General features: G+C 46.0%; 1 protein-coding gene across 4 annotated transcripts in view; it reads right to left on the reverse strand.

Annotated features, from left to right (window-relative positions):
• TCAIM (T cell activation inhibitor, mitochondrial) overlaps positions 1-24,857 on the reverse strand; it is a 448,473-nt gene that overhangs the window by 67,625 nt on the left and 355,991 nt on the right. For all 4 annotated transcript variants that reach the window (XM_085630590.1, XM_085630589.1, XM_085630591.1 and 1 more), the window contains one exon: positions 17,928-18,059. In XM_085630590.1, the coding sequence (XP_085486716.1) occupies positions 17,928-18,059 (132 nt within the window). The remainder of the gene's footprint in view (positions 1-17,927; positions 18,060-24,857) is intronic.

A 24,857-nucleotide genomic window follows, 5' to 3' on the forward strand; every position in this document is an offset into this window, starting at 1 on the left:
CACCTTTCTTGTAACCCTCGCGCTCCGAGTGACGGAGGGGAGCCTAGGCACGGATGCGCCCGGCCTCCTGGAGCCCTGGCTGGGATCCGCGAGGCAGATGGACCCTCATCGGGACTTCCAGGCTGGCCCGGCCATCTGGTCGCCCTATTGGAAAGCATTGCGCGCGACCAGATGGCCGAGGGGAGAGGTGCAACCAGATGGACGGGACTGACAGGACTCCCATCTGTCCAACCCCGAGCCTTCGCGCTAGGGTTCCCGCCTGCCCACGCAGGGCTCCGTGGCTGCAGGGCTCCGGGGCTGCAGGGCTCCAGGGCTGCAGGGCTCTGGGCCTGCAGGGCTCTGCGGCTGCAGGGCTCCGGGCCTGCAGGGCTCCGGGCCTGCAGGGCTCCGGGCCTGCAGGGCTCCAGGGCTCCGGGCTGAAGGGCTCCAGGGCTGCAGGGCTTTGGGGCTGCAGGCCTCGGTGGCTGCAGGGCTCCGGGCCTGCAGGGCTCCGGGGCTGCAGGGCTCCGGGCCTGCAGGGCTCCGGGCCTGCAGGGCTCCAGGGCTCCGGGCTGAAGGGCTCCAGGGCTGCAGGGCTTTGGGGCTGCAGGCCTCGGTGGACGCCCGGGGGACCCATGGAGCCCGTCCTGGGCACTTTGCCTCGCCGCGGGCTGGAGGAGGAAGCACCCGACGCCCTGGGGAAGTGACGTCCGGGCTTGGCCCATCTGGTCCCCGCCTGAGAACCGCAATCCCCAGGAGGGGTGTCCCGGCATACTCTGCCCCTACTAATCCGGAGGAAGGCTACCCACCTTTCTTGTAACCCTCACGCTCCGAGTGACGGAGGGGACCCTAGGCGCGGATGCGCCCGGCCTCCTGGAGCCCTGGCTGGGATCCGCGAGGCAGATGGACCCTCATCGGGACTTCCAGGCTGGCCCGGCCATCTGGTCGCCCTATTGGAAAGCATTGCGTGCGACCAGATGGCCGAGGGGAGAGGTGCAACCAGATGGACGGGACTGACAGGACTCCCATCTGTCCAACCCCGAGCCTTCGCGCTAGGGTTCCCGCCTGCCCACGCAGGGCTCCGTGGCTGCAGGGCTCCGGGGCTGCAGGGCTGCCGGGCTGCAGGGCTCTGGGCCTGCAGGGCTCCGGGCCTGCAGGGCTCCGGGCCTGCAGGGCTCCGGGCCTGCAGGGCTCCGGGCCAGCAGGGCTCCAGGGCTCCGGGCTGAAGGGCTCCAGGGCTGCAGGGCTTTGGGGCTGCAGGCCTCGGTGGCTGCAGGGCTCCGGGCCTGCAGGGCTCCGGGGCTGCAGGGCTCCGGGCCTGCAGGGCTCCGGGCTGAAGGGCTCCAGGGCTGCAGGGCTTTGGGGCTGCAGGCCTCGGTGGACGCCCGGGGGACCCATGGAGCCCGTCCTGGGCACTTTGCCTCGCCGCGGGCTGGAGGAGGAAGCACCCGACGCCCTGGGGCAGTGACGTCCGGGCTTGGCCCATCTGGTCCCCGCCTGAGAACCGCAATCCCCAGGAGGGGTGTCCCGGCATACCCTGCCCCTACTAATCCGGAGGACGGCTACCCACCTTTCTTGTAACCCTCGCGCTCCGAGTGACGGAGGGGACCCTAGGCGCGGATGCGCCCGGCCTCCTGGAGCCCTGGCTGGGATCCGCGAGGCGGATGGACCCTCATCGGGACTTCCAGGCTGGCCCGGCCATCTGGTCGCCCTATTGGAAAGCATTGCGCGCGACCAGATGGCCGAGGGGAGAGGTGCAACCAGATGGACGGGACTGACAGGACTCCCATCTGTCCAACCCCGAGCCTTAGCGCTAGGGTTCCCGCCTGCCCACGCAGGGCTCCGTGGCTGCAGGGCTCCGGGGCTCCGGGGCTGCAGGGCTCTAGGGCTGCAGGGCTCTGGGCCTGCAGGGCTCCGGGGCTGCAGGGCTCCGGGGCTGCAGGGCTCCGGGCCTGCAGTGCTCCGGGCCTGCAGGGCTCCGGGCCTGCAGGGCTCCGGGCCTGCAGGGCTCCGGGCTGAAGGGCTCCAGGGCTGCAGGGCTCCGGGGCTGCAGGGCTCCGGGCCTGCAGGGCTCCGGGCCTGCAGGGCTCCGGGCCTGCAGGGCTCCGGGCCTGCAGGGCTCCAGGGCTCCGGGCTGAAGGGCTCCAGGGCTGCAGGGCTTTGGGGCTGCAGGCCTCGGTGGATGCCCGGGGGACCCATGGAGCCCGTCCTGGGCACTTTGCCTCGCCGCGGGCTGGAGGAGGGAGCACCCGACGCCCCGGGGAAGTGTCGTCCGGGCTTGGCCCATCTGGTCCCCGCCTGAGAACCGCAATCCCCAGGAGGGGTGTCCCGGCATACCCTGCCCCTACTAATCCGGAGGAAGGCTACCCACCTTTCTTGTAACCCTCGCGCCCGAACTCCTGGAGCCGTGGCTGGGATCCGCGAGGCGAATGGACCCTCATCGGGACTTCCAGGCTGGCCCGGCCATCTGGTCGCCCTATTGGAAAGCATTGCGCGCGACCAGATGGCCGAGGGAAAGGTGCGACCAGATGGCCGGGACCGAAAGGACTCCCAGCTGCCCACACCGAGCCATAGCGGTAGGGCTCCTGACTGCCCTTGCAGAGCTCCGGGGCTCTGCACCAGGGTCCCTTGTCCCGGGCAGATGGACACTTGGCAGGCCGCAGGACGTGGGATCCCAGGCCCTGACCAAACATCAGGAGGCCCGGGGCCGGTCCCTGCTTCTCAACGCAGCCAGGCCGGGGAGATAGGGGAGCCTGCCCAAGCACGAGGGACCCTAGTCCCGGGCACACGGTCCCTCAGGTTGTGCGCTCGTTTTCAACAATTTTTTTTTCAAAATTCCACGAAGAGGCATTCCGCAAATTCCGCCCAGCCCTAATTGTATGGGTCAGTGGCAGTCATCTGTCAATCTTAATTGAAGCCAGCTGGCAGCAGTTTTAAATACCGGAGGATGTTCAGTATCACAAGCCCCCAGGTAAGCCATGATTTCAATCTGGAGCCTCTGCTGAGTTGAATGTGAAAAGACCTGTCCAATTACCACTGTCCATGTTGGATAAGATTGTGTTTTCTAAAATGAGCATTATGCCCTGCGGATTATATACCGTTCAAAATTACTTATATGAGATATCTGCTTTCTTTTTTAAGTAAATTCAAAAAGGCTTGTGAACATTTGTGTGAGCTGGAAAGAACCCATAGAGACAGTCTTTGACAAATGTGCCCATTTCGTACATGATGGAGAATTGGTGATGCAGATGTTAGGCTAGACTCCTGAGCATTAAGGTTTAAAGATGAGAGTGAGAGGGACCCCTTGTCACAACCAAGGGAAATGGGGTACTTATAACAAGTATAAAGAGAGATTCCCAGGCGGAAAACTTGAAAGGACACCATGCTGATTGTGGCACACATAAATTACAGCCCGTATGTTAGAACATGTACAAAATCAAATTAAACAGGAAACCATATTAAAATGATTTAAAAAGTTTTTATTTTTTATAAAAAAAACACAGTAAAAATACTTTGGTTTTTAAGTATACAGAAACACATAAAAACTCACAGTTACAACCCACAAAATGCAGTCCTATATATTTGGGAAAATTTCATGCCCTACCATACCAATGGGGTATGCAGTAATCTCAACAGTAGATAATTTCATCTAATTCCTATTGTAATCCAATATGCTAAACAGAGAGACAAAAACAGACAGTTAATTTTGTCATTCTTCTAACACATCCGTTTTAAAGGTTTCAAAATGCTATTCTTCGGAACAATCAGATCATAATGTATCTCAAAGAAAAGCTATTGGTACGGATTGTGTCAAATAATAGCGTTGACGCGTTTCGATGGTTTTAGCTATGGTCCATCTTTATCAAGACAATAATAACGTCCCTCTTGTTATAGGCACTGGTTGGTTGCCGTTGTTACTCCCTCCTGTTAACAATAGATCAGGATAAACAAATCAGTTCACAAATTTTGGCTATATACATCATCTGTTACATGAACTGCTATTCATCGATTACATCTGAATAAACCAATCTTTTTTATTTTTGTCAGGTCTCATCCTGACGATTATATATAGCTTTTATTATCAAGCACTCTATCATCTCCATTTACATTACACAATTTTCCTGTTATGTTCTATCAGATGGGCTTTAAAGAAATTCATAACTTGATAGACATAAACACAACCCTTTATTTTTAATAGCCCCCAAGACCAAGAGATTACCTTATAGCATCACGTCCTGTTTCCAAATATATAGATAGGATCAATAGGTCTTTGCCATTAAAATGGGTGAAATCTGGAAAATTGTGTAATGTAAATGGAGATGATAGAGTGCTTGATAATAAAAGCTATATATACGTCAGGATGAGACCTGACAAAAATAAAAAAGATTGGTTTATTCAGATGTAATCGATGAATAGCAGTTCATGTAACAGATGATGTATATAGCCAAAATTTGTGAACTGATTTGTTTATCCTGATCTATTGTTAACAGGAGGGAGTAACAACGGCAACCAACCAGTGCCTATAACAAGAGGGACGTTATTATTGTCTTGATAAAGATGGACCATAGCTAAAACCATCGAAACGCGTCAACGCTATTATTTGACACAATCCGTACCAATAGCTTTTCTTTGAGATACATTATGATCTGATTGTTCCGAAGAATAGCATTTTGAAACCTTTAAAACGGATGTGTTAGAAGAATGACAAAATTAACTGTCTGTTTTTGTCTCTCTGTTTAGCATATTGGATTACAATAGGAATTAGATGAAATTATCTACTGTTGAGATTACTGCATACCCCATTGGTATGGTAGGGCATGAAATTTTCCCAAATATATAGGACTGCATTTTGTGGGTTGTAACTGTGAGTTTTTATGTGTTTCTGTATACTTAAAAACCAAAGTATTTTTACTGTGTTTTTTTTATAAAAAATAAAAACTTTTTAAATCATTTTAATATGGTTTCCTGTTTAATTTGATTTTGTACATGTTCTAACATACGGGCTGTAATTTATGTGTGCCACAATCAGCATGGTGTCCTTTTAAGTTTTCCGCCTGGGAATCTCTCTTTATACTAGACTCCTGAGCACCCTATCTAATTATGATTAATGATTGGCTACTCTAGGCGTTAGGTGATTAGGTCACAGCTTAGAACTCTAAGGCTCTTCTGAAATCAATCAAAGTTCCGTTTTTTTCAAATATTTCTAGGTACAACACACTCTAGAAGTTCAAAAACGGGGCCTTGATCCACTTCCAGAATACAACCCTTTTATGACAAATTACCAGTAGACAGCATAACAAAATAATTAAATATCTGAAATATACTGCACATTAGTTGCTAATGCACCTGACAGGATCCTAACCCTTTACACGTGGGAGGAGGACATAGGACAACTGGAGGTCGAATGGAGAGAGATATGGATGGCCCTGAGAATACTAGCCATTTCTGCCTAATTACGTTTAATCCACATGAGATACTTACAAAAAGCAAAGTACTCCCCACAACCGATCTAAAAAATGAATAGGTGTATAAAACCTAAATTCTTACGATGTAGAGCAGCACTTATGTACTTCCTTCATGTTGTGTGGTCATCCACATTTACTGGCACAACATTTCTCGGATACTGACGAAAGTACAGGGCTGACCTATTACTTTGTAACCGAAGATGGCAGCCTTGGGAGTGATGGAAGAAGAAGGATACAGGCAGGTACAACGTTCATTGATAGGGCTTGGAATGGCAGTGGCAAACTAAGATAAAGCCTAATATCGGAGGCCTAAAACAGTGCCCCCAATACAGCAATATCTGGTGGGGATTGACAGCTGTTGAACCACAGAATGTGCAGTTTACAGGGCAAGAGGGTGCCCACAAAAACATAAGATATAGGGCCCATGGTTGGACTATTGTGAAATCACAGTAACTTGAGACAGTAGATAATGCATCATTGCCTCTAGTTCATAAAATTATGGACACATTCTTTATATGATCAATTGTGTTATTTATGATAAAGATATTCTGTGTGAGAAATTGGGTTAATGGTTGAGGGGGGTGAGACCTTACTCAAGCAGCAACCACAATTCCCGTCAGGGTGAATCACAAGCAAATCTCAAATTAACCTGACCCCTCTGCTAACTTGGCACAAAAGCAGTCAGGTTTAATTGAAACAGTAATAAAGTGAAACAGCCAGAGTAAAATGTAATACATTATTAGACACCAAAACAACAACAAATCAAATCAGTAGAACCAGAGATATGTAATTGAAGAAATCAAATGCTAATGCTAAGGACCAAAAAGCACCAACAACGGTGGTGGTCGCTGTAGACTGGGTCCAAGTCACAAGTTCAGGTCGACGGTGATGGAGCACGGGCCGCATACAGGACTGAGTCCAGTCTGCTTAAAAGTAGCTTGTGTCCTAGGCGTCATGACGAAGAGTCCTTGTGTTGAGCTGAGTGGCCCAGCATCAGGGAGTCGTCGACAGGGACCTGCGATGCGAGGTCTGGCACTGAGCTGCGATGCGCATCGGTGGAATCGATGAAGTCAACAGTGGGAGCTTGTGATAAGTTACCCTGCGACATCGTCGAGGAAGCTGTGAACAGGAGCTTGCAAGGACTTGCGCTGTGCTGCGTCGCCAATGAAGACAAGATGCATCGCGCTGGGTCGATGCTAGCATTGAGCTACGTCAGTGGTTCCCAAACTCTTGACTCCTGAGGACCCCCACTGAATCACTACTGGAGTCCGGGGACCCCCAAGCAATTTTTACAATTTAAATGTCAAAAAATTAAAACAGGCCGGCTTTAGTGCTGGTGGCGCCCTGTGCGACAATGTTTGTTGGCGCCCCCCCAATGACCACCTCCACCAGGGAGTCTCTCACTAGCACCCTTTAACAGTGACGAAGTCTCCATAACCACACTCTCTCAGATGCATTGAATTAGTTATATAGCGCCACTCATACCAGTGCAGGGTGTTCGAGCACTTTGCATCACACACACATTACACAGAGACAATCAATCATACGTGTGTAAATCAGTGTATAGGAAATGTTACATAAGCCAAAAGACTAAAAGTGTAGGAGTCACATGTCATCCATACTGGTAGGCAGTATAGTTTAAGAGTACTTGGGGGCAGATTTATGAGCCCCTTGCGCCACTTTTGCGTCACTTTTCCCATGTTAAAAGTGACGCAAAAGTGGCGCAAGGGGCTCATAAATATGCCCCTTGGTGTGGAGAAGCCCAAACTCAGAGTCGAAAAAGAAACCGCATAGTTGGGAGTTCTCTTTAATAATAAGAATCGATTTCTGCCAAATTAATCCTTTTTGCAACATTAATCAATTTTCTAATAATGTATTCTTTGCAGTGTGTATGCAGTTCTGGGATGAAAGTCAATAGCTCACTATTCTATATTAGGAATTTAAGTTATAAATTGCAAGTAACAAAAGAAGGTTTCTTTTGAAAGCAGTAACCTGCTGATCTGTACATACGCACTCTGTAATCACTTGGTACACGTTCTTTGCAGAAGGCATATTAACCCTCTGCACTAACTTCACATAAGTCAAAACCTCAACTATGCAAAATGCTGATCTGTCTCGGACGATAATTAATCACAGGAGTTATTGTGACATTTATGTGAGCCTGGTAATTGCCGGGGGAAAGAAACGCTGCAGCAGGTGCTTCAAAAGCGTAATAAACGTTCAAGCACGGCGCCCCCAGAAAGGTGGCACCGGTGGCACCGCCCTAAAGCCGGCCCTGGCGCTCCATGCTTCTTAAAGTTATAAATTGCAAGTAATAAAAGGAGGTTTCTTTTGAAAGCAGTAACCTGCTGATCTGTACATACGCACTCTGTAATCACTTGGCACACGTTCTTTGCAGCAGGCATATTAACCCTCTGCACTAACTTCACAGAAGTCAAAACCTCAACTACACAAAATGCTGATCTCTCTCCAGGAAGATAATTAATCACAGGAGTTATCTTGACATTTATGTGAGGCCTGGTAATTGCCGGCGGAAAGAAACGCTGCAGCAGGTGCTTCTAATCTAAAAAGCATAATAAACTTTCAAACACGGACCCAGGAAGCCAGCGGCCGGTGCGGTGGCACCGGTCGCACCGCCCTAAAGCCCACCGGCCGCTGGCTTCCTGGGTCCGTGTTTGAAAGTTTTTTATGCTTTTTAGATTAGAAGCACCTGCTGCAGCGTTTCTTTCCGCCGGCAATTACCAGGCCTCACATAAATGTCGTGCAACACCCATTGTACTCCCGTTGTGTGTGTCGGCCCTCAGCCCGGAATGAGACTTCACCCGAGCACTTCAGAGGTATTTAAAAGCCCATTTGCACGTTATTGATGCCTTACTGTTTCACCCCTTCTAAGAGCCCTGCGCAGCTGCGGGGCTCTTAGAAGGGGTGAAAGAGTAAGGCCACAATAACGTGCAAATGGGCTTTTAAATACCTCTGAAGTGCTCGGGTGAAGTCTCATTCCGGGCTGAGGGCCGACACACACAACGGGAGTACAATGGGTGTTGCGCGACTGGTACACCCGGCCTACACACGACGACCTAATTCCCCTGGCCTTGCCCAACAGGTGTAAATGTAACATTTTTAAAATTAATGATAAAGAAATAAACACTCACGTGCTCTAGTAGTGGTCCGAGGTGCCGGAATGCAGGTATTTAGCGAGGCGAAGCGGAGACAGGGCATTGGGCGGCAAAATGCTCCTGGGCTGGCTGCAGACGCGAGGGAAGACGCACTGCCGTGGGAGCGTGCGCGTCTATGAAAAAATAAGCCAATCACCCTTCAGCTTCCCCGGCCTAAGCTGAAATGGTGATTGGCCCGATTTTTTTTGGTCCCGCCGCCCCTGCGCTGTCATTCACAGTGCTTGTATGCTTAAATGCTTCGTAATATTTAAAAATAGCTGACTCGAAGGCACTCCAGTTCGCGGACCCCCTGGGAATGTGTCACGGACCCCTGGGGGTCCGCGGACCACAGTTTGGGAAACGCTGAGCTACGTCATTGCCCAAGAAGCCGCCTGGGCTTGTGGGGCCATGATCGGCGCAGAGGATGGGATCCGTTGCGCTGGGGCGGTATCAGTGGTGAGCAGCTTCAGGATGCGAGGAGTTTCGTCGATGCTGGAGAAGCCAGTTATGTCCCTGATGCTTTGAACATGGGGTCAGCCGACTGACCCTTGGAGGTTTCCTAAAGTCATGGGCCCACACAGGCAGGCTGGATCCAGCAGGGTAGCTTACGGCAGCAGAATCAGGCCTTGGGCAAGAAAGCAGTCCTTGTTCAGCAAAGCAGAGTTTGAGCAGCCGGCCAGACTTCCCAGCTGGGCCATTCTTCTTTCTGTCCGCGAGTAATACACAAAGGCCAGCATACCTAGTCATGTGACCCAGGGTATAGGCAGTAGGACAAGAAAATGCAACTTTCTAAAAGTGGCCTTTTCGGAATTGTGACTTAAAATCGGACTTTACATTTAAAGAGGGGATTAAATGCAAATTATTTAGGGACCAAACTCGGCTTTACTACCTGCTCCCAACTGAAAGTTATCCATTATTAAATGTAATAAGGCAACCCAATGTTATTCTATAAGAGAGGCAGGCCTCGCAGTAGTGGAAAAATGTTTTTCACTACCAGGACATGTAAAAGTTAAAAGTAAATGCCCAACTTTTTAAATACACTGCACACTGCCCTATGGGGAGTCTTATATGTATTAAAAAGGAAGGTTTAGGCCTGGCAAAAAGGTTATTTTGCCAGGTCGAAATAGCAGTTTAAAACTACACACACAGACTGCCATGGCAAGACTAAGAAACGTTTAAAGGGCTACTTAAGTTGGTGGCACATCAGTGTTGTAGGCCTACTAGTAGCATTAATTTACAGGTCCTGGGAACATGTAGTACCACTTTACTAGGGAGTTACAGGTAAATTAAATGTGCCATTTGAATGTAAGACAATTTCACAATTTTTAAAGGAGAGAGCGCAAGCACTTTAGCACTGGTTAGCAGTGGAAAGTGCGCAAAGTCCTAAGGCCAACAAAACTGAACTCCGCACAATCAGGAGGAGCAAGGCACAAACTTTGAGGGAAGACCCCCCTCTAGCTGACAAGTCTAACAATCTGATATTACGATTTGTAATGCCTTCACATTATGTATAACTTGATGATGTCTACGTGGTTAAAACACTGATCAAACTTTATTATAAAAAAGTTCTGTTCTTTGGCTTATTTTTGGCTTCTGTGTGAGTTTTATTTTCCAATCCGTCCCACTTGTGCTTGAATATTTATTTAGCATATGGATGGAAAGATAAGTGGAGCATTGACTTTAGGTTTACTATAAAAGTTAAAACTATTTCAATAAAGATATGATTCATCAAAATGACTGTGTATCCATCTCTTCCGTGTTCTACCCTCTTCTACTGCCTTGTATCTTATGTCAGTCCGTCCCTATCCTTTATACTGTTACCTTTCGAGCTGCATTTTGTTTCGCCCTCCTAATGTATTTATTTCTTTATTTAGGGAAGTTATAAAGTGCAGCAAATCACCATAATAGCCTCAGAGCACTAATTGTTTAATTACAGGTCCCAAACCACATATCATAATAATGATAGCAGATGGTAAAGCCAAAGAAAGGGAAAGACGATAGTAGACCCGATAAGGTGATGGGTCTGGTTTTGGGCACCTAAACACTCCTGGTCTAATATAGGTGGCTTCAACATTGAGAGTTAACTATATGACTGTTTGAATAGGTGAGCATTGAGCAGTTTTATGAATCTGCTCAAGTTAGGTTAAAGTCTTAGATCCCATGGGAGGGAGTTCCATAGGGATGATCCGCACATGAGAAGAGTCATGCTGTCAAACATCTATATATCGGTAAAGTCGGATGGACAGTAGGTTGTGGTTGGGAGATCTGAGGGTTCTGGATGAGAAATAGGGGAGGAAACGCTTAGATAAACAGTCTGGTGAACTGCCATGCAGCAATTTGTGGATGACGCATAGGGATTGGAAGTTAGCTCATTTCTTCATGTCAGCCAGGTGAGAGATAGTAGTGAGGGTAGGTCATGGTCACAACTCTTCAGGACAAAAATGATTGGCAACATGGTTTTGTACATCCTGAAGCATTTATAAAGTCTTATCAGGGAGGCCGGTGTACAGGCTGTTACAATGGTCGCTGTGGTATGGCACATGTAATATGACAATTTTCTGGGTAAGGTGGAGAGAAGGAAGAACGCATTGGACTAGGCACAGATGTTGGAAGGCCGTTTTTGTAACAGTGTTTATGTGAGAAATGAAGTAGAGACTGCTGTTGAGACAGCACATCCAGGTTCTAGGTTGCATGTTTATAAATTGGCTGTGGGTGGGTACCCAAGTACTCTGGCCAGAGAAAGGGATGAGGAGTCAAAGAGACAGTTTGCATAAGCAGAATTTTTTTTTTCTCACTGTTCAGGCATAACCATTTGATGCATCTAGTAGTGAAGTGGAAATAAGCAGTATAAGACATTTGAAGAGTTGCCAAAGCTGTCTTTAAGCTTAAGGTGCTGTGGGGTATCATCAGCGAAAATATAATATCTTAGGCTGCAAGAGTCAAGGATCTTGGTGATAGGGACCATCAAGACATTGAGCTCTATGGGTGATAAGAAATAAGCCTTGCGTGACCACCCAAGTCATTGCAGCAGATCAGGAGAATAAAGAGCCCAGTTTGACCTGATGGATGCAGTTTAGGAGGAAAGGCCAAGATAGTGCAGTTCCATTTATGCCAGTTTAGAGTTTCAAAACTTTGAGGAGTATTCAATTGTAGTTGGTATCATACATTATGCAGGGATCCAAAAGGATTAAGGCAAAAGGTATGACTTGATTTAGCAAGTTAAAAAGTTCTTCCCCGATGTTTAGACGCATAGATTCTGTGCTTCTTCATAGTCTGAAGCCAGACTGAAAGCCTCTGGGGATTCCAAGGGCTGCTAGAAGAGAGGAGAGCTGGCGTGCGACTACTGTTTTGAGGGCGTTGACAATGCAGGGTGTCCTGGAGATTGATCTTTAGTTAGACTGTTAGGTTCCAAGTATGGTTTCTTCAGGACAGGTGTAATGATGGAATGCTTTAGAAATTGAGGGTTGAGACCCCCTGTAGAGGGAGGTATTGATTAGCTACTTGATCGGTGGGACAAAAGCTGGAAGGCCTATGTTTATGGCCTTGGTGTGACAGACATCCCAGTGTAGGGAAGATTGCTTAAAGGATTTGAGATTTTACAGAATTCATCCACCGTGGTATAGGTGAACTCTGTCAAACTGAACAATGGATAAGTAGGCGCTAAGAAGAGATTACATAGTACAGGACATGCGCTCTCAAAGACGGTTAGTTTTAGTAATGAAGGACAGAAGGTTACTACATAGAACCTTTGAGAGAGCATGACTTTTGTTGGAGGTACCCCATGTCTGTGTAGACACAGAAAAGTTATTTGGTTAAGTTTTTGGTCTCTGAGATGTGAGCCTGGAAATACTTCTTTTTGTCCCAGTGCAAGCTAGTCTATAGACCCTAGAATGTACCTTACAAGCAGTCAAATCTGCAGTTTTGATCTTTACCAGATTCTTTCAATTGCTCTTCCCCTCCGATTTGGGAGGTGCAGGTCATCACTGAAGCATTCGTTAGTACTCTGAGGGTTCCGTTTTTGTATTGAGAGGGGAACAGGAGAATCCCGCACAGTGTCTTCATCTCTAAGGGGACTGGGAGGTAATTAGTGAAAACCGAAAGATAACTGGGAATATTTTGGAGTGATTTGGTAAACTCCTGAGAATTTAGTTTCTGGTGTCTGGGAGAGAACAGTGATGTTGGTTTTTACAAAGCTCATTCTCCAAGATGAAACTAATTAGGCTATGGTCAGACCCAGGAGATTTGGATGGTCCGTTCCTGGGTGATTACGTTAGGAACAGTTGAGAGAATGACCTATAGAGTGTGTAGTGGAGACAATGCCTCTAGAGTGTGTATTGCTATTAACCAGTTTGGAGAAACCGAGAATATCCCTATCTGTGAAGTTTTGACAGAAGGTATTGAAGGAATCATTGTTCTGGATGTTAAAATCACATACAATGCAGACCCGGCAACATGACTTAATGAGGTCAAGGAGATCAGAAGGGAAGGTGATGAGATATTTTTGGGAAGGGTGATATTTTACAGCACAGATAAAAGATGTGTTGGGGTTGGTGACCACCTTGGTTACGTGATATTCAAAATAATCAAAGGAAGGGTCATTTAGCAACTTTGCTGCGATTGAGGACGGTGGAATTAGAGCATCTCCTTTGTGAGAGGCCCTATTCTTGGTGAAAATGAGGTAGTTTGGCATTGAGGAGGGCACCCCTATAGTATTAGCAGGAAAGGATAGGAGGTTAGGGGTGGGATTTATGGTGGAAATGTGGGAGGAGATGAGGATGGATATCATTAGCTGGAGTGGTGGCAAGGGAGATGTAGTAAGTAGCCTTGGATGGTCTCCTTCGAATTTATGTAGATTGGATTGGTTCCTTGAATCATTAATCTTTCTATTGTTGTAGATATTTGAGGTAAGAGTAAAGTACGAGACATTCAGTGGGGTGGAAAAAAGTGCTGTACTCTTGGGATGATGGAGCTGCAGAGGAGAGATATGCCTGTTGTAAGGGAGTTAATCATGTGCTGATGTTAAAAGAGTGAAAAATTAAGTGTTTAATGATTTTCCTACAAGATGGGGCTGAGAGCAAGGAGGACGTTTGATTCGAACTTAGTTTCCCACAGTTCCGATGGTCATGTTTAGGAGTTATGGAGTGCATGGTTACCCGAGGGTTTTCCCGCGCTGGTGAGTGCTTGACTGGGTGACTATGCCTGATAAGAGGTACTGGGGGAATAATCAGGTCTTGAGTTTTTGGAGTTAAGTTAAGGGGCATAGGTGGGTTACAGTGTTGTAAGAGGGGCCATGTTTGGAGAGACAATCTTTGAGGGTCAAAAATGCAGGCATGCGGATGAGTGGAATGTTAGAGCTGTTGTTGAACACCTTACTCAAGCTGATTTACAAAAGTGGGCTGGTAGTAGAATGAGTCTGAGAATTAGGTGGGGTAAACAGTCAAGCCTTAGGGAATGAGTCTGCTGCAGGTAAGCAGTAGTTAGGGTTAAGTGTTGTAAGACAGAGATAACAATTTGATTGTGTGGTTCCAGTGGTTTTGGAGAGGGATCATTAAACCTAAGGAAGGCAGGTACTTGTGTTACAGTGCAGAGTTAGTCACCAAAAGTTGGTGGATAAGATTAATTTACATAGATGATACTGAATATAAATAGTGCTTGACTCCCTTAGGGCCTGACATATTTCAGTGAATGAGGTATTCCATGACAAGCATGACGGATACCCACTCTGCCGTATTACAAGTGTATTAAATCCCATAGCACATGTATTACAGCAGACAGCATATCCCTCACGTTTGCGACGAGATCTAAATCAGGCCCTTAACGTCCCATTGTCGTGCATTCCCTTTGCTTGTGAGTGCTATTAAATAGTTCTGTGTCCCACAGGTGATATGATGTGTAGACATTGCTTTTAATTACTTGGGCACTTCAGTAACATGTTAATCTGCTGATGAGTGTTCTCAGATAGGAAAAACTGTGAATCAGGTCGATACAGCATTGTATTCTCTGGTTCGGTCGCATGAGCAGTCCTCACCATCTGTTACAGCAGAGGCCAGGCAGAGGTGGTGGATGTCGAAAGTAGTGTCAGACAGTGGGCATCAGTAGGCATGCTTCGTGGTTGAGACCTGGCTGCCAGACTGTCCCAAGCAGAACGAGAGGACGTCACAGAAGAGATCCAGAGCTCCCCGGAGTTTCCCATGGAATGGGTCTGCTGCCCACTAGTCTGCAGAGAGCAGGCACTAGCTATGGGTAGCATTAACCACTGGCACACGGAAGGCAGGCACTTGCCAATATAGGGTGCAAGTCGGCATACTAAGCACATGGATGAAGGAGATCGCTGACATGGTGGGTTTAGGCAGGTCGGTCTCAGCAGGAGGGTGTATAAGCTGGCTTCAGTAGCTCACAATCAAAGTCCACACAGAGCTCCAACATAGTGCTCCCACATCACCACATCTACCATCTTGATTGGAGGTTAGGAGGGTGTGCCACCTAATGTGTCCTTCTAACCCTTATTGCTGGTATATGCCTCTGTGCACTTATCTATGTACAGGGGCCCCTGATGCCCCCCGCCCTCTCTCTTTCCGGTCTCTTGATTGAGTCTCTATGTTTCTATCAATCTCTCTCTATAAGCATTGGAAAAGCCAACATATCTTCCTTTTACAGGATAGATCTATTGGCTATGCAATGCTTGTTTTTACAAAGCCAGTCAAGTACACAAAAGTGATAAAATCTCTCAATTTCATACAAAATACGGTCTGAGATTAAGTTTTCTAGACCCTATGGCAAAAGTGCAGGCTTGATGCCAAATTACCAACTAGAGATAGGAAACCCGGTAGACTGTAGCCCATGAACCAAATGAGGATGGTACGCTCTGGGTAATGATCAGTCCTGTGAAACTCTCTGGATTATTTGTTCGTAGTGGGTTCTAAATCTCTCCTCACCATGAACAGACATACTCAAGAATACACACTAGCAACATATTTTTAGGATTTTATTAAAATCAACGTCCTATCCAAGTGCAAATAATGTGCATAGTTGTAACTACAAAAATGAACAAAACAGTGGCAATAAGAATTATTAATAAACTGAATACTATACAAATCGCAACATTATAATGGTAGTTTAGAATTTTCCTCCGAGAAATGATGGACTTAGGATTTGTTTTCCATCCCTTCCCTTCTTCCTTTAGCTAAGCTGTCTTAGCACCAAAATGACTTGCACAAGTTTCTAAGGTTTCACCCGCATACCTTAGTTGAACAACATAAATGTTTTCTGTATAAAGAGGGTGAAAGTCTGTCTCTCCACTCGATAGTTATGGTATCACAACAAACTGATACGGCCAGACGGGCTCCAAGATGCCTACCTATGGACTTCACAAACTTCTGGTTGTTCAATTTGGTCTCCAAGGAAGTAAAACACAAATTTCTGCCTTGTACCTATCAGTACCTAGCTTAAATACACTTTTCTATTTATTTTGAAAAGGGCAAATCTCACATTGAATTATGTTGAAACTATAATAAACCATATGTTATATGTAAACATGTGAAAACAATACTAAATGTAATATATGATTATGAATGAAAGATGTGCACTAAAAAACTGTATACAACAAATATATGAAATGCAACAGGGGAACATAAGCAAAAATGCAAAGCTTTAGTCAGAAGCATGCAAAAAATAAAATAAATAAATAGATAGATCATAAGGTCTTTACAAAAGCTTATTCAGCAAGATGGGTGAAATTGATTTATAGGCCTATAAACCCTAACCAGACCAGTCTTACCCTAGACATCTCCTGGTGGCCAATACTTATTGGAAGCCAGGGAGCGTGCAGCAAAATAATAAGAATCATTAGCTATATGCTTGTTGGATGCAGATACATATTTGAGTTTGTGAACTGGCAGTATGGAAGAGTAAAGACACAGGTTGATGCACATAACTAAAGCAGGAACTCTTACAGACCGTCTTCCATTTGAAAGGCTCATGCTAAAGTTCACAGAGACTAGTCCTCTCTTACCTGTTCATTTTCTGGTAACAATGCCTTGCCCAAGGGCACAAGACCGGCATTCATAGGCACCAGATGGAGTTGGAACGGAGTACAGGATATCTCCTTAGGAGCTGTAGAGACTGCATTGGCTGATATCGTTAAGTAATATTTGTGTTTAGCATAGAGTGGTATGTCTGTAAATTCTATAAGGTAGTATTAAAGGTCAGTCAGGATGAAGAAAATAGCTATTGCCTTATTGAGTAGCTGTAGGAAGGGCTATCTATGGAAGTGCCTGAAGTTGCTCAAAAATGATAATTGGGAGTAGGGGATTAGGAGCACTCGGATCATAACACTGGGCAAACCTGTGATAGCATCTCTATGACTGAAGGACCAAATATCTTCTAATACAATGTTGCTTATAAAAATATGCAATATCCTCCTAACAAAATACACTGTATAATCCCTTTTGGAAAATTTAGGGAATCTAGTTATACATAGGGATTTACCAGAAATACGTTGCCAAGGACAATCCCAATTTACCTTGGCCTATCCACCTTAAGGTGTTCTGAATGGTTGCATACTTGAAGCACAGTACTTTAAGAGCACTTTAGGATACACTTTGCAGACCTCTGACCCAAAAACAACCAACACTAATCCCCAACCCTACGTGCAGTACAGACTGGATGGGGTCCAATGTCTGAAGAAATGCAGGAAAGGGTGAGAGTTGTGACAAGGGTTTTGTTAAAAAGAATAAAGGAAGAAATGAGCTTTGGTGAATCATACATGCAGTCTTTAATGATATTAATACAAATAACACCAATATTCAAATACAAAAAGGACTTTATTTCTAAGGCTGTCCAGGTAAATGTCTTATAAAGAAAGGCTCTGACTAATGTGGGAGAAAAAACACATAAAACAGTTATTTGTATTTTATGGTCCCAGAGAGGGCAGGAGATCTTCTTAATAAGAAGCACCAACCCTTTGGGGCATACCAAAGATGATGAACATTCCAACTGAGTGAGAAGGGTGTGCAATAATCAAATGGTAGTTACCAAACACTGTTTAAAAGGTTGTGGAACTACACTAGGCAACATCTTACACCAGTCTATGGTAAACCTTATTAGAGGCCCTTGTGCCACAATCTCTAGTTCAAGATGGAAGGTGGGTTCTAAATTACTACAGTGAAATCGGTTATTACTTGTCTCTTATTACATTACCTGCTAATCCTCCTACAGTTTTTCTGTAATGTTTCCTTAGCAAAACTAAACAAAAGTGAGATATTAAAAGTAATCTAAGAAGATAGGACCCAAAAGCTAAAAACAAAAATAATCCAGTAAGAATACTTACTCATCTTTTCTCTTCAGATTCTCCTTTGCTTGTTGTGCTTTGGTGAGAATAAACCACTGGAGTGAGACGAGATCGCAGTTGGCTGGTACGATGAAGTGTCCTAGTTCATGCAGCTGTGGGCTGACTCGATCACTGAAATGATACAAGCATGTTATGTGCTCAAAGGGACATTATAGATTAAATACCACTCCAGTGCTACTCCCTTCGGTACTGTGCAAACAATCCTAACTGTGGAAATATGTTTTTGTTTCTTAGAAGGATTGAAGTAAAAGTGACAAAATGAATGTACTTTCATCACATATGTGCTTTAATAACATTTTGTGTAGTATACTGTTCTTGGCTAAAGCTCACCCTTGTGAACTAAAATACTTCTTTTAAAGTTTCAAATTGTGCATGTTATAGTTTCAGCAGCCCCATACTGTCCAAGTGGCTCATGGATACTGAAGCCTTTCCCTTCTCACTCCTTTCGATATAATGTGATCATTCATATAGATCACACCACAGACTGAATTGACACTTGGAGTTTCCATTGGTGTTATTACTCCACACAAAGGTACTTCACTTAGCTTGCGAACACCCCGCTCCTTGTTTGTTTACTCTTGGAGGTTAGCTGTGACAAGTATTTCAAGAGTAAACCAGTGTTTTTTTAAGGCACTTCTGTTAGGGTTCAAACGTTCTTATCTCCTATAACATTTGGACTGCTACTTTTTGAGCATTGTCTGGTCCCACACGTGTATCCCAATCTCAGTTTCCCAATTCAGAACCCATACAACCAATGCTTTGTTTTTACCATGGTTATATATGTCTTTCACATGTTTTGTATCAAAATACCATCCCTCCTCTCTTTCATATAGCATCCTCATATGAATAAAATCCAATATTTTACAGATTTGTTAAGTACAATATACTGAAAAGAAAAGTCTTGCGGTTATTTTGTACTTAATGTGCAATATTGTGCAGTGAACAGTATCAATATAATTTCCTCATCTAGTACATACACATTCAGAGAATAAATTTACTAACCCCAACTTACTAAAAGATTTACATAAGTGCCCTGTTCTTTTACATAGAATAGTGTGCTGAGGGTAAAGGAAACACTTGCTCTGAAGAACATGTTACTTACCTTCGGTAACGATATATCTGTAAGAGACATGAATAAGTTATAGATTCCTTACCGTGTGAATTACCCCCAGGCGTGAGACTGAATCCTGGGATTTTTTTTGTCAGCAGTACCTCTGCAGGTCCAAAGGTGGCGTCGGTCAGCTCCGTATTCGTCGTTGGCCTTGAGGTCGCCGGATGACATCGCAGCAGCTACTTAGACGCCGCCCTCGAGCGTTGATGTCAGTTCTTACACACGACATTCTACGCCAGAAGCGCAGAGCTATGCAAGACACTGACTACTGGTGCACAAAACTAGGGCCCTGAAAGGAAGTCCTTAACCCTAGAAGTGTTAGCAGAATGGGGAGGGTGGGTGGGGTGGTAAGGAATCCATAACTAATCTATGTCTCTTACAGATATATCGTTACCGAAGGTAAGTAACTTGTTCATCTGAAAGAGACAATTAGTTATAGATTCCTTACCATGTGAATAGATAACCCAGCAATACCAACCCCGGGGGTGGGTCTGCGAACCAAGTTCACACCAAAAAGTCCTGGAGAACAGAACGGCCAAAGAAGCCATCCCTCCGGACTTGGCTGTCCAGGCAGTAGTGCTTTGTAAATGTGTGCAAAGATGCCCACGTAGCTGCCTGACAGATGTCAATGAGAGTAACAGCACGTCCCAAAGCAGTAGTAGCTGCCGTCGCCCTCGTGGAATGGGCGCGTAGCCCCACTGGAGGCTCCTTCTTTGCCAATGAATAGCAAGCTTTGATGCACAAAACGACCCACCTAGAGATGGTCCGTTTGTGCACGGCTCAACCTTTTTTGGCACCCACATAGCTGACAAAGAGCTGGTCATCCACCCGGAATTGTTTTGTGCAATCCAAATAAAATGAAAGCGCACGTTTTGGATACAGACGGTGGAGCCTCTCTTCTTCCTTAGAAGGATGCAGAGGTGGAAAAAAGGTGGGCAAAGTGCTGGTTTGACCAATGTGGAAGAAGTAACCACCTTGGGAAGAACGTAAGGTCTGGTTCTTAGGACGACCTTGTCCAGATGAACAGACAGAAAAGGAGGTTTTGAAGAAAGAGCTTAGAGCTCACTCACCCTGGCAACCAAAAAGGCAGTCTTTAAAGTAAGAAGTCTGAGAGGACAGTTATGGAGCGGCTCAAAAGGAGTACCCATAAGGTAAGTAAGAACCAAGTTCAAGTCCCACTGAGGCATTACAAAGGGAACAGGAGGAAAAAGATGAATAATGCCCTTAAGAAAGCGATTTACAACAGGGGACTTGAAAGAGAAGGCTGATCAGGAAGCCTAAGAAAGGCTGAAATGGCTAAGAGCTACTCTTTAATAGTGCCCCGAGCAGAGCCCTGCCGGGCCAAAGAAAGAGGGAACAAGAGAACCTCAGAAAGAGGGGCAGAAAGGGGATCCACAGCCTTTTCTGCACACCATGTCACAAATTTATCCCATCTACAGGCGTATACCATCTTAGTGGAGGGACGCCTGGCTGCCAAGATAACATCACAAACTTCGGGAGGCAGGTCAAAAGCCGTCAACTGCTGCGACAGAAGATCCTCCCGAAGAGGCAGTCTGATCGGAGGATCGATGGACATGTGTAGCAACTTGAGATACCAGACTCTTCGTGCCCAATCCGGAGCCACAAGAATGACTTGGGCCCTGTCGCGCTTGATCTTCTTCAGCACTCTGGACAGAAGTGGAATAGGCGGAAAGGCGTATAGAAGACCACAACTCCACTTGCGACGGAAAGCACCACCTAGCGTGTGCTGCCTTGGAAATTCCAACGCGCAGAATTGCTGACATTGTGCATTCTCTTCGGTGGCGAATCGATCTAACTAAGGCTCTCTCCTCTGCCGAAATAGACTTTGCGCCATCTCCGAGTGAAGATATTGCACCATCTCCGAGTGAAGATGCCATTCGTGATCAATCATGCACCTGCGGCTGAGTTCGTCCGCCCTGGCGTTCAGAGAACCTGCCAGGTGCTGAACCACCAGGGATATATACCCTGATGTTCCAGCCATGTCCAGAGATGGAGAGCCTCTTGACATAGGGTCCACGGCTACACCCCGCCCTGTTTGTTGCAGTACTACATGGCGGTGGTGTTGTCCGTGAACACCTGCACTACTCTTCTCCAAACAGAAGGAAGGAATGCCTTTAGAGCAAGACGGATTACCCGGAGCTCCAGAAGGATGATGTGGAGACCGGACTCCGCCAAAGGCCTCTGACCTCCGCCTTTCCCATGTGGCCGCCCCATCCCAGGAGTGATGCATCTGTCACCACTGTGTATTCTGGTTGGGAAAGGGAGAGGGATCTGCCGGTGACCCAATCCCGGTTCGTTAGCCACCATTGCAAATGTCGTGCAGTGCCCTCCAAGATCTGGATGCAATCGGACAGATTCCTCTGATGCTGCGCCCACTGGAACTTCAGGTCCCAATGCAGAGCCTGCATATGCCACCTGGCATGATCTACCAGCAGGATGCAGGAGGCCTTGAGGCCCTGCAGCCTCAGGGTCATTCTGCCCTAAATCCGAGATGGAGGCTGAAAGATCGGAATCATAGCCCGAATATCCTAGACTCGCTGCTCGGGAGGATAGACCCGAAACTGCGTCGTGTCCAGAACCGCTCCGATGAAAAGGAGCTTTAGAGAGGGAGTCAGGTGTGACTTCGGTATGTTGAAAGTGAACCCCAGCGAATGCAGGAGGTCCGCTGTAGTCTGGCGGTGGGAGACAACAGCCTGATGAAGAGAAGGGCCATTACACGTCTATATGTTACAATCTCAACTGCGTTGTACACAGACCTGGGAGCCATTATGGTCCTCTGGGAAGGTGCTCTAGAGAGAGACTCTACAGATATGGAGTGGGACAGGATCCTGCAATACACTAAGACGGTTAGCAGAAACCCATGCTTTAAGCAAAAGCAATTTAATTATCTGTATCAGACATATCAGACTCCTTTCATGACAGTGAGGATGTATCCTGGTTCTACGGAGGAATGCCCTAGAAGTTGAACACCTGGTGCAAATGTTTTACATGTGGTGTGGACGTGTCCTGTATTTTCAGCATATTGGTACCAAATTGTATTTAATCTCTTTGAAGTATCAAGTAGAACTGTCATTCAAGTCATACTGTCCTGTATGTCGGGACAGATTCCCCATCTGAAAGACCACAGAAAAAGTATTATGCTTATAGACCTAGGTCTAGTACTAGCCAAACGAGCGCTAGCAATGTCGTGAAAAGCCAGGCGGTCACCTAGCATTAAGGTGTGGCTAACAGTGGTTCAAAAATGGATAGGGGCCAAGATAATAGTTTTGAAAGATGTTAATAGCGGATGGTGAGGGGAAGCTGGCACAACACAATGGGACTCTCTATTGTTAGCAGTGCAGGCCAAAACGGATGTGAGGCCCCTTTAGAAGCCACAAATAAATGGTTTGTTATTTTGACAAATGTGGAGGTGCCTTTGTCGTGGTTGGGACTCCAGTGGACGTGTGTGAAGTCATGTTGGACGGGCTGACCCCAAGCTTCTTTTCGATAGTTACGTCACAAGTTCTTTTTCCTTCTTAAGTGACTTCCAGGACATGATGGGGAGCCCATGGTCCATGAAGAAGGCTTGAATATATGATACTGCCTTCCCCACTCCCAATTGAACACCTTGAATCAGCAAATTGTTTGTAATCCTTTGCGTGAAGGCCTCAAAGAGAGTGAAATGAAGAATGTGGACAGCTCTGCCGGGAATGCTCAGTCCTGCCTTTTCAGCATCCAACAAGAGTAAGATAGCATCTTTGTAGTGTAGCACCTTCTTTGAATTGTCTCCTTTGTTTTTCCCCCCCAAGGAACCATGCCTGGTTTGGGTGTATCAGAGTTAGCATGAACCTATCTAGTCTATTCACTAAATTGTTCATGAAGATTCTGGTGTCTACATTGAAGAGGAAGGCTGGTATACAGGATGTGCAGACCTTGAGGCTACGAATAGAAAACATGACTTCCTCTATAGAGGCCAATTCTAAATGCTTTCCGCTCCTCTAGTGGCAATTGGAGCACAGACTCCAAATACCATTTCCTGGTATTCTCCTGTGTGTTGCACACTGCACAAAATTTGATAGTAGGTGTTTCAGCATTCCAGTTTCTCAGTCTCCCTACATTTGCAAACCACCTCCGCATCTCTCATTTCTGTGATGAAGCTCTGTGTCTGTAGTGCTCATAACATATTAGCTAGAGGTTGCACAGATTTGTTTCCTCCTTCATTATATTGCATAAAGAGCCTCAGAAGAATGTAATTTGCTCTATTACCCTCTAACGTGTTGATTTGCCTCCTAGTGCCACCACATTGTGCCAGAGTACTTGCAACTGTGTCAGTTTATGTTCTGAATTCAGCCTTAGTCAATTCATCCTTCAGTTTCTGTAAGAATGCTTCCTTACTGCTTATTACAGAGTACAAGGCAACCCTACACCATGTTTCTCAGACCCCACTTTGTTATTAAGGGGCAAATAATCCTTAATTTGTTGACTGATGGTGCTAATGACAGTGGGGCCTTTTAACAGTGAGTCACTCAATTTCAAACAGCCCGTAGGATGTCTCTCCTCTATCCCTTACCATTCAATCACCATCAGTGAATGGTCAATGATCAGAAGAACAGTGGCCCCTGATAGACATCAAACCCACCATAATCTGCTTTTTATTTATCAGTATGTAATTGAACCAGTAAGATGTGCTGTTGCCCTCTGAATGAGAATAGTCTAGCTTGAGAGTGAACCTGTTTCCAGGCGTTAAGTTGCCATATCACTTTCAGCCACATTACCCAAGTCCCTGAAACCTGTGCTGCAACATATTTTGTTGACCACATACCACAAGGTTGAGGTCCTTCAATCACATGGGCCACAAGCAATATCCCAACCACTGCCACCCTCATGGAGACTAAGTGCAAGAACTGTCTTGCAAAGAATTTGGAGTGGAGCTTACGGTGGCTGTCGTTCACCAATCACCAGCTCATGGAGAATGCCATGGTGTATCACCAGCTCAGTATGGTGTTGGTAAATTGTTACGGTGAACCCAAACTACTCCTTTGGGTTTGAGATTGCTCTGGTTACCTGCCCCAACTACCACTTCCATCTTGCTTTCTTGGATCTCTGCCATACCTGCAGTGCTCTTATGGTGGTACCTACACCTTTTGAATAGCTACAAGCCTCTGTAATAATGCCTAGAAAGATGCAGACTTCTTGCAGGGACTTGGTGGAATGAAGTTTCTCTTTATCTATGAGAAAATGCATCACTAGCTTAATGGACTGGTGTTTTGCCATTGTTGCCGGTAGAGGATTCTTGCTGCGATTTAGAGACGATACCTTATGGACTCTGTCAAGTTTATCGGTCTTCTTCATGTTGCTCCAGCACAACTCTGAAGAGTCTCTGAATGAGATATGCCACACACTCTCCTCTTTGGATCCTTTTGGCTCTTCTAGAATCTGTACAATTGGTTTGGATTTTCTAAACCTTCATATTTTTCTTAAAGAAGAATTATTATTCTAGCTAGTCATAGCATCTGTGCCTGGAGCTGTTCTCAGTCCAAGGAGCTCTCATTCATGGTTTTCTCTAATCTGTTAACTCATTCTATAAATTCACAGATGTGTTTACGCAATTCCTTTGGATACAGCTTTAGGTCAGTCTACCAAAAAGATCTCCTTCAGCTCTTTAGGATTGTAGTACTTTTTTTTTTTTTAGAAGAGTATGCAGGTTTCTGATGGATACATCTTCCAGTGGATTCCTCACCTTGTGAATATCCCCTGCGCCAGCAACATTCGGAAACTTATGTAGCTCTCCACGCCGA

Source organism: Triturus cristatus, chromosome 10, assembly GCF_964204655.1.
Source record: "Triturus cristatus chromosome 10, aTriCri1.1, whole genome shotgun sequence".
Classification (NCBI taxonomy): Eukaryota; Metazoa; Chordata; class Amphibia; order Caudata; family Salamandridae; genus Triturus; species Triturus cristatus.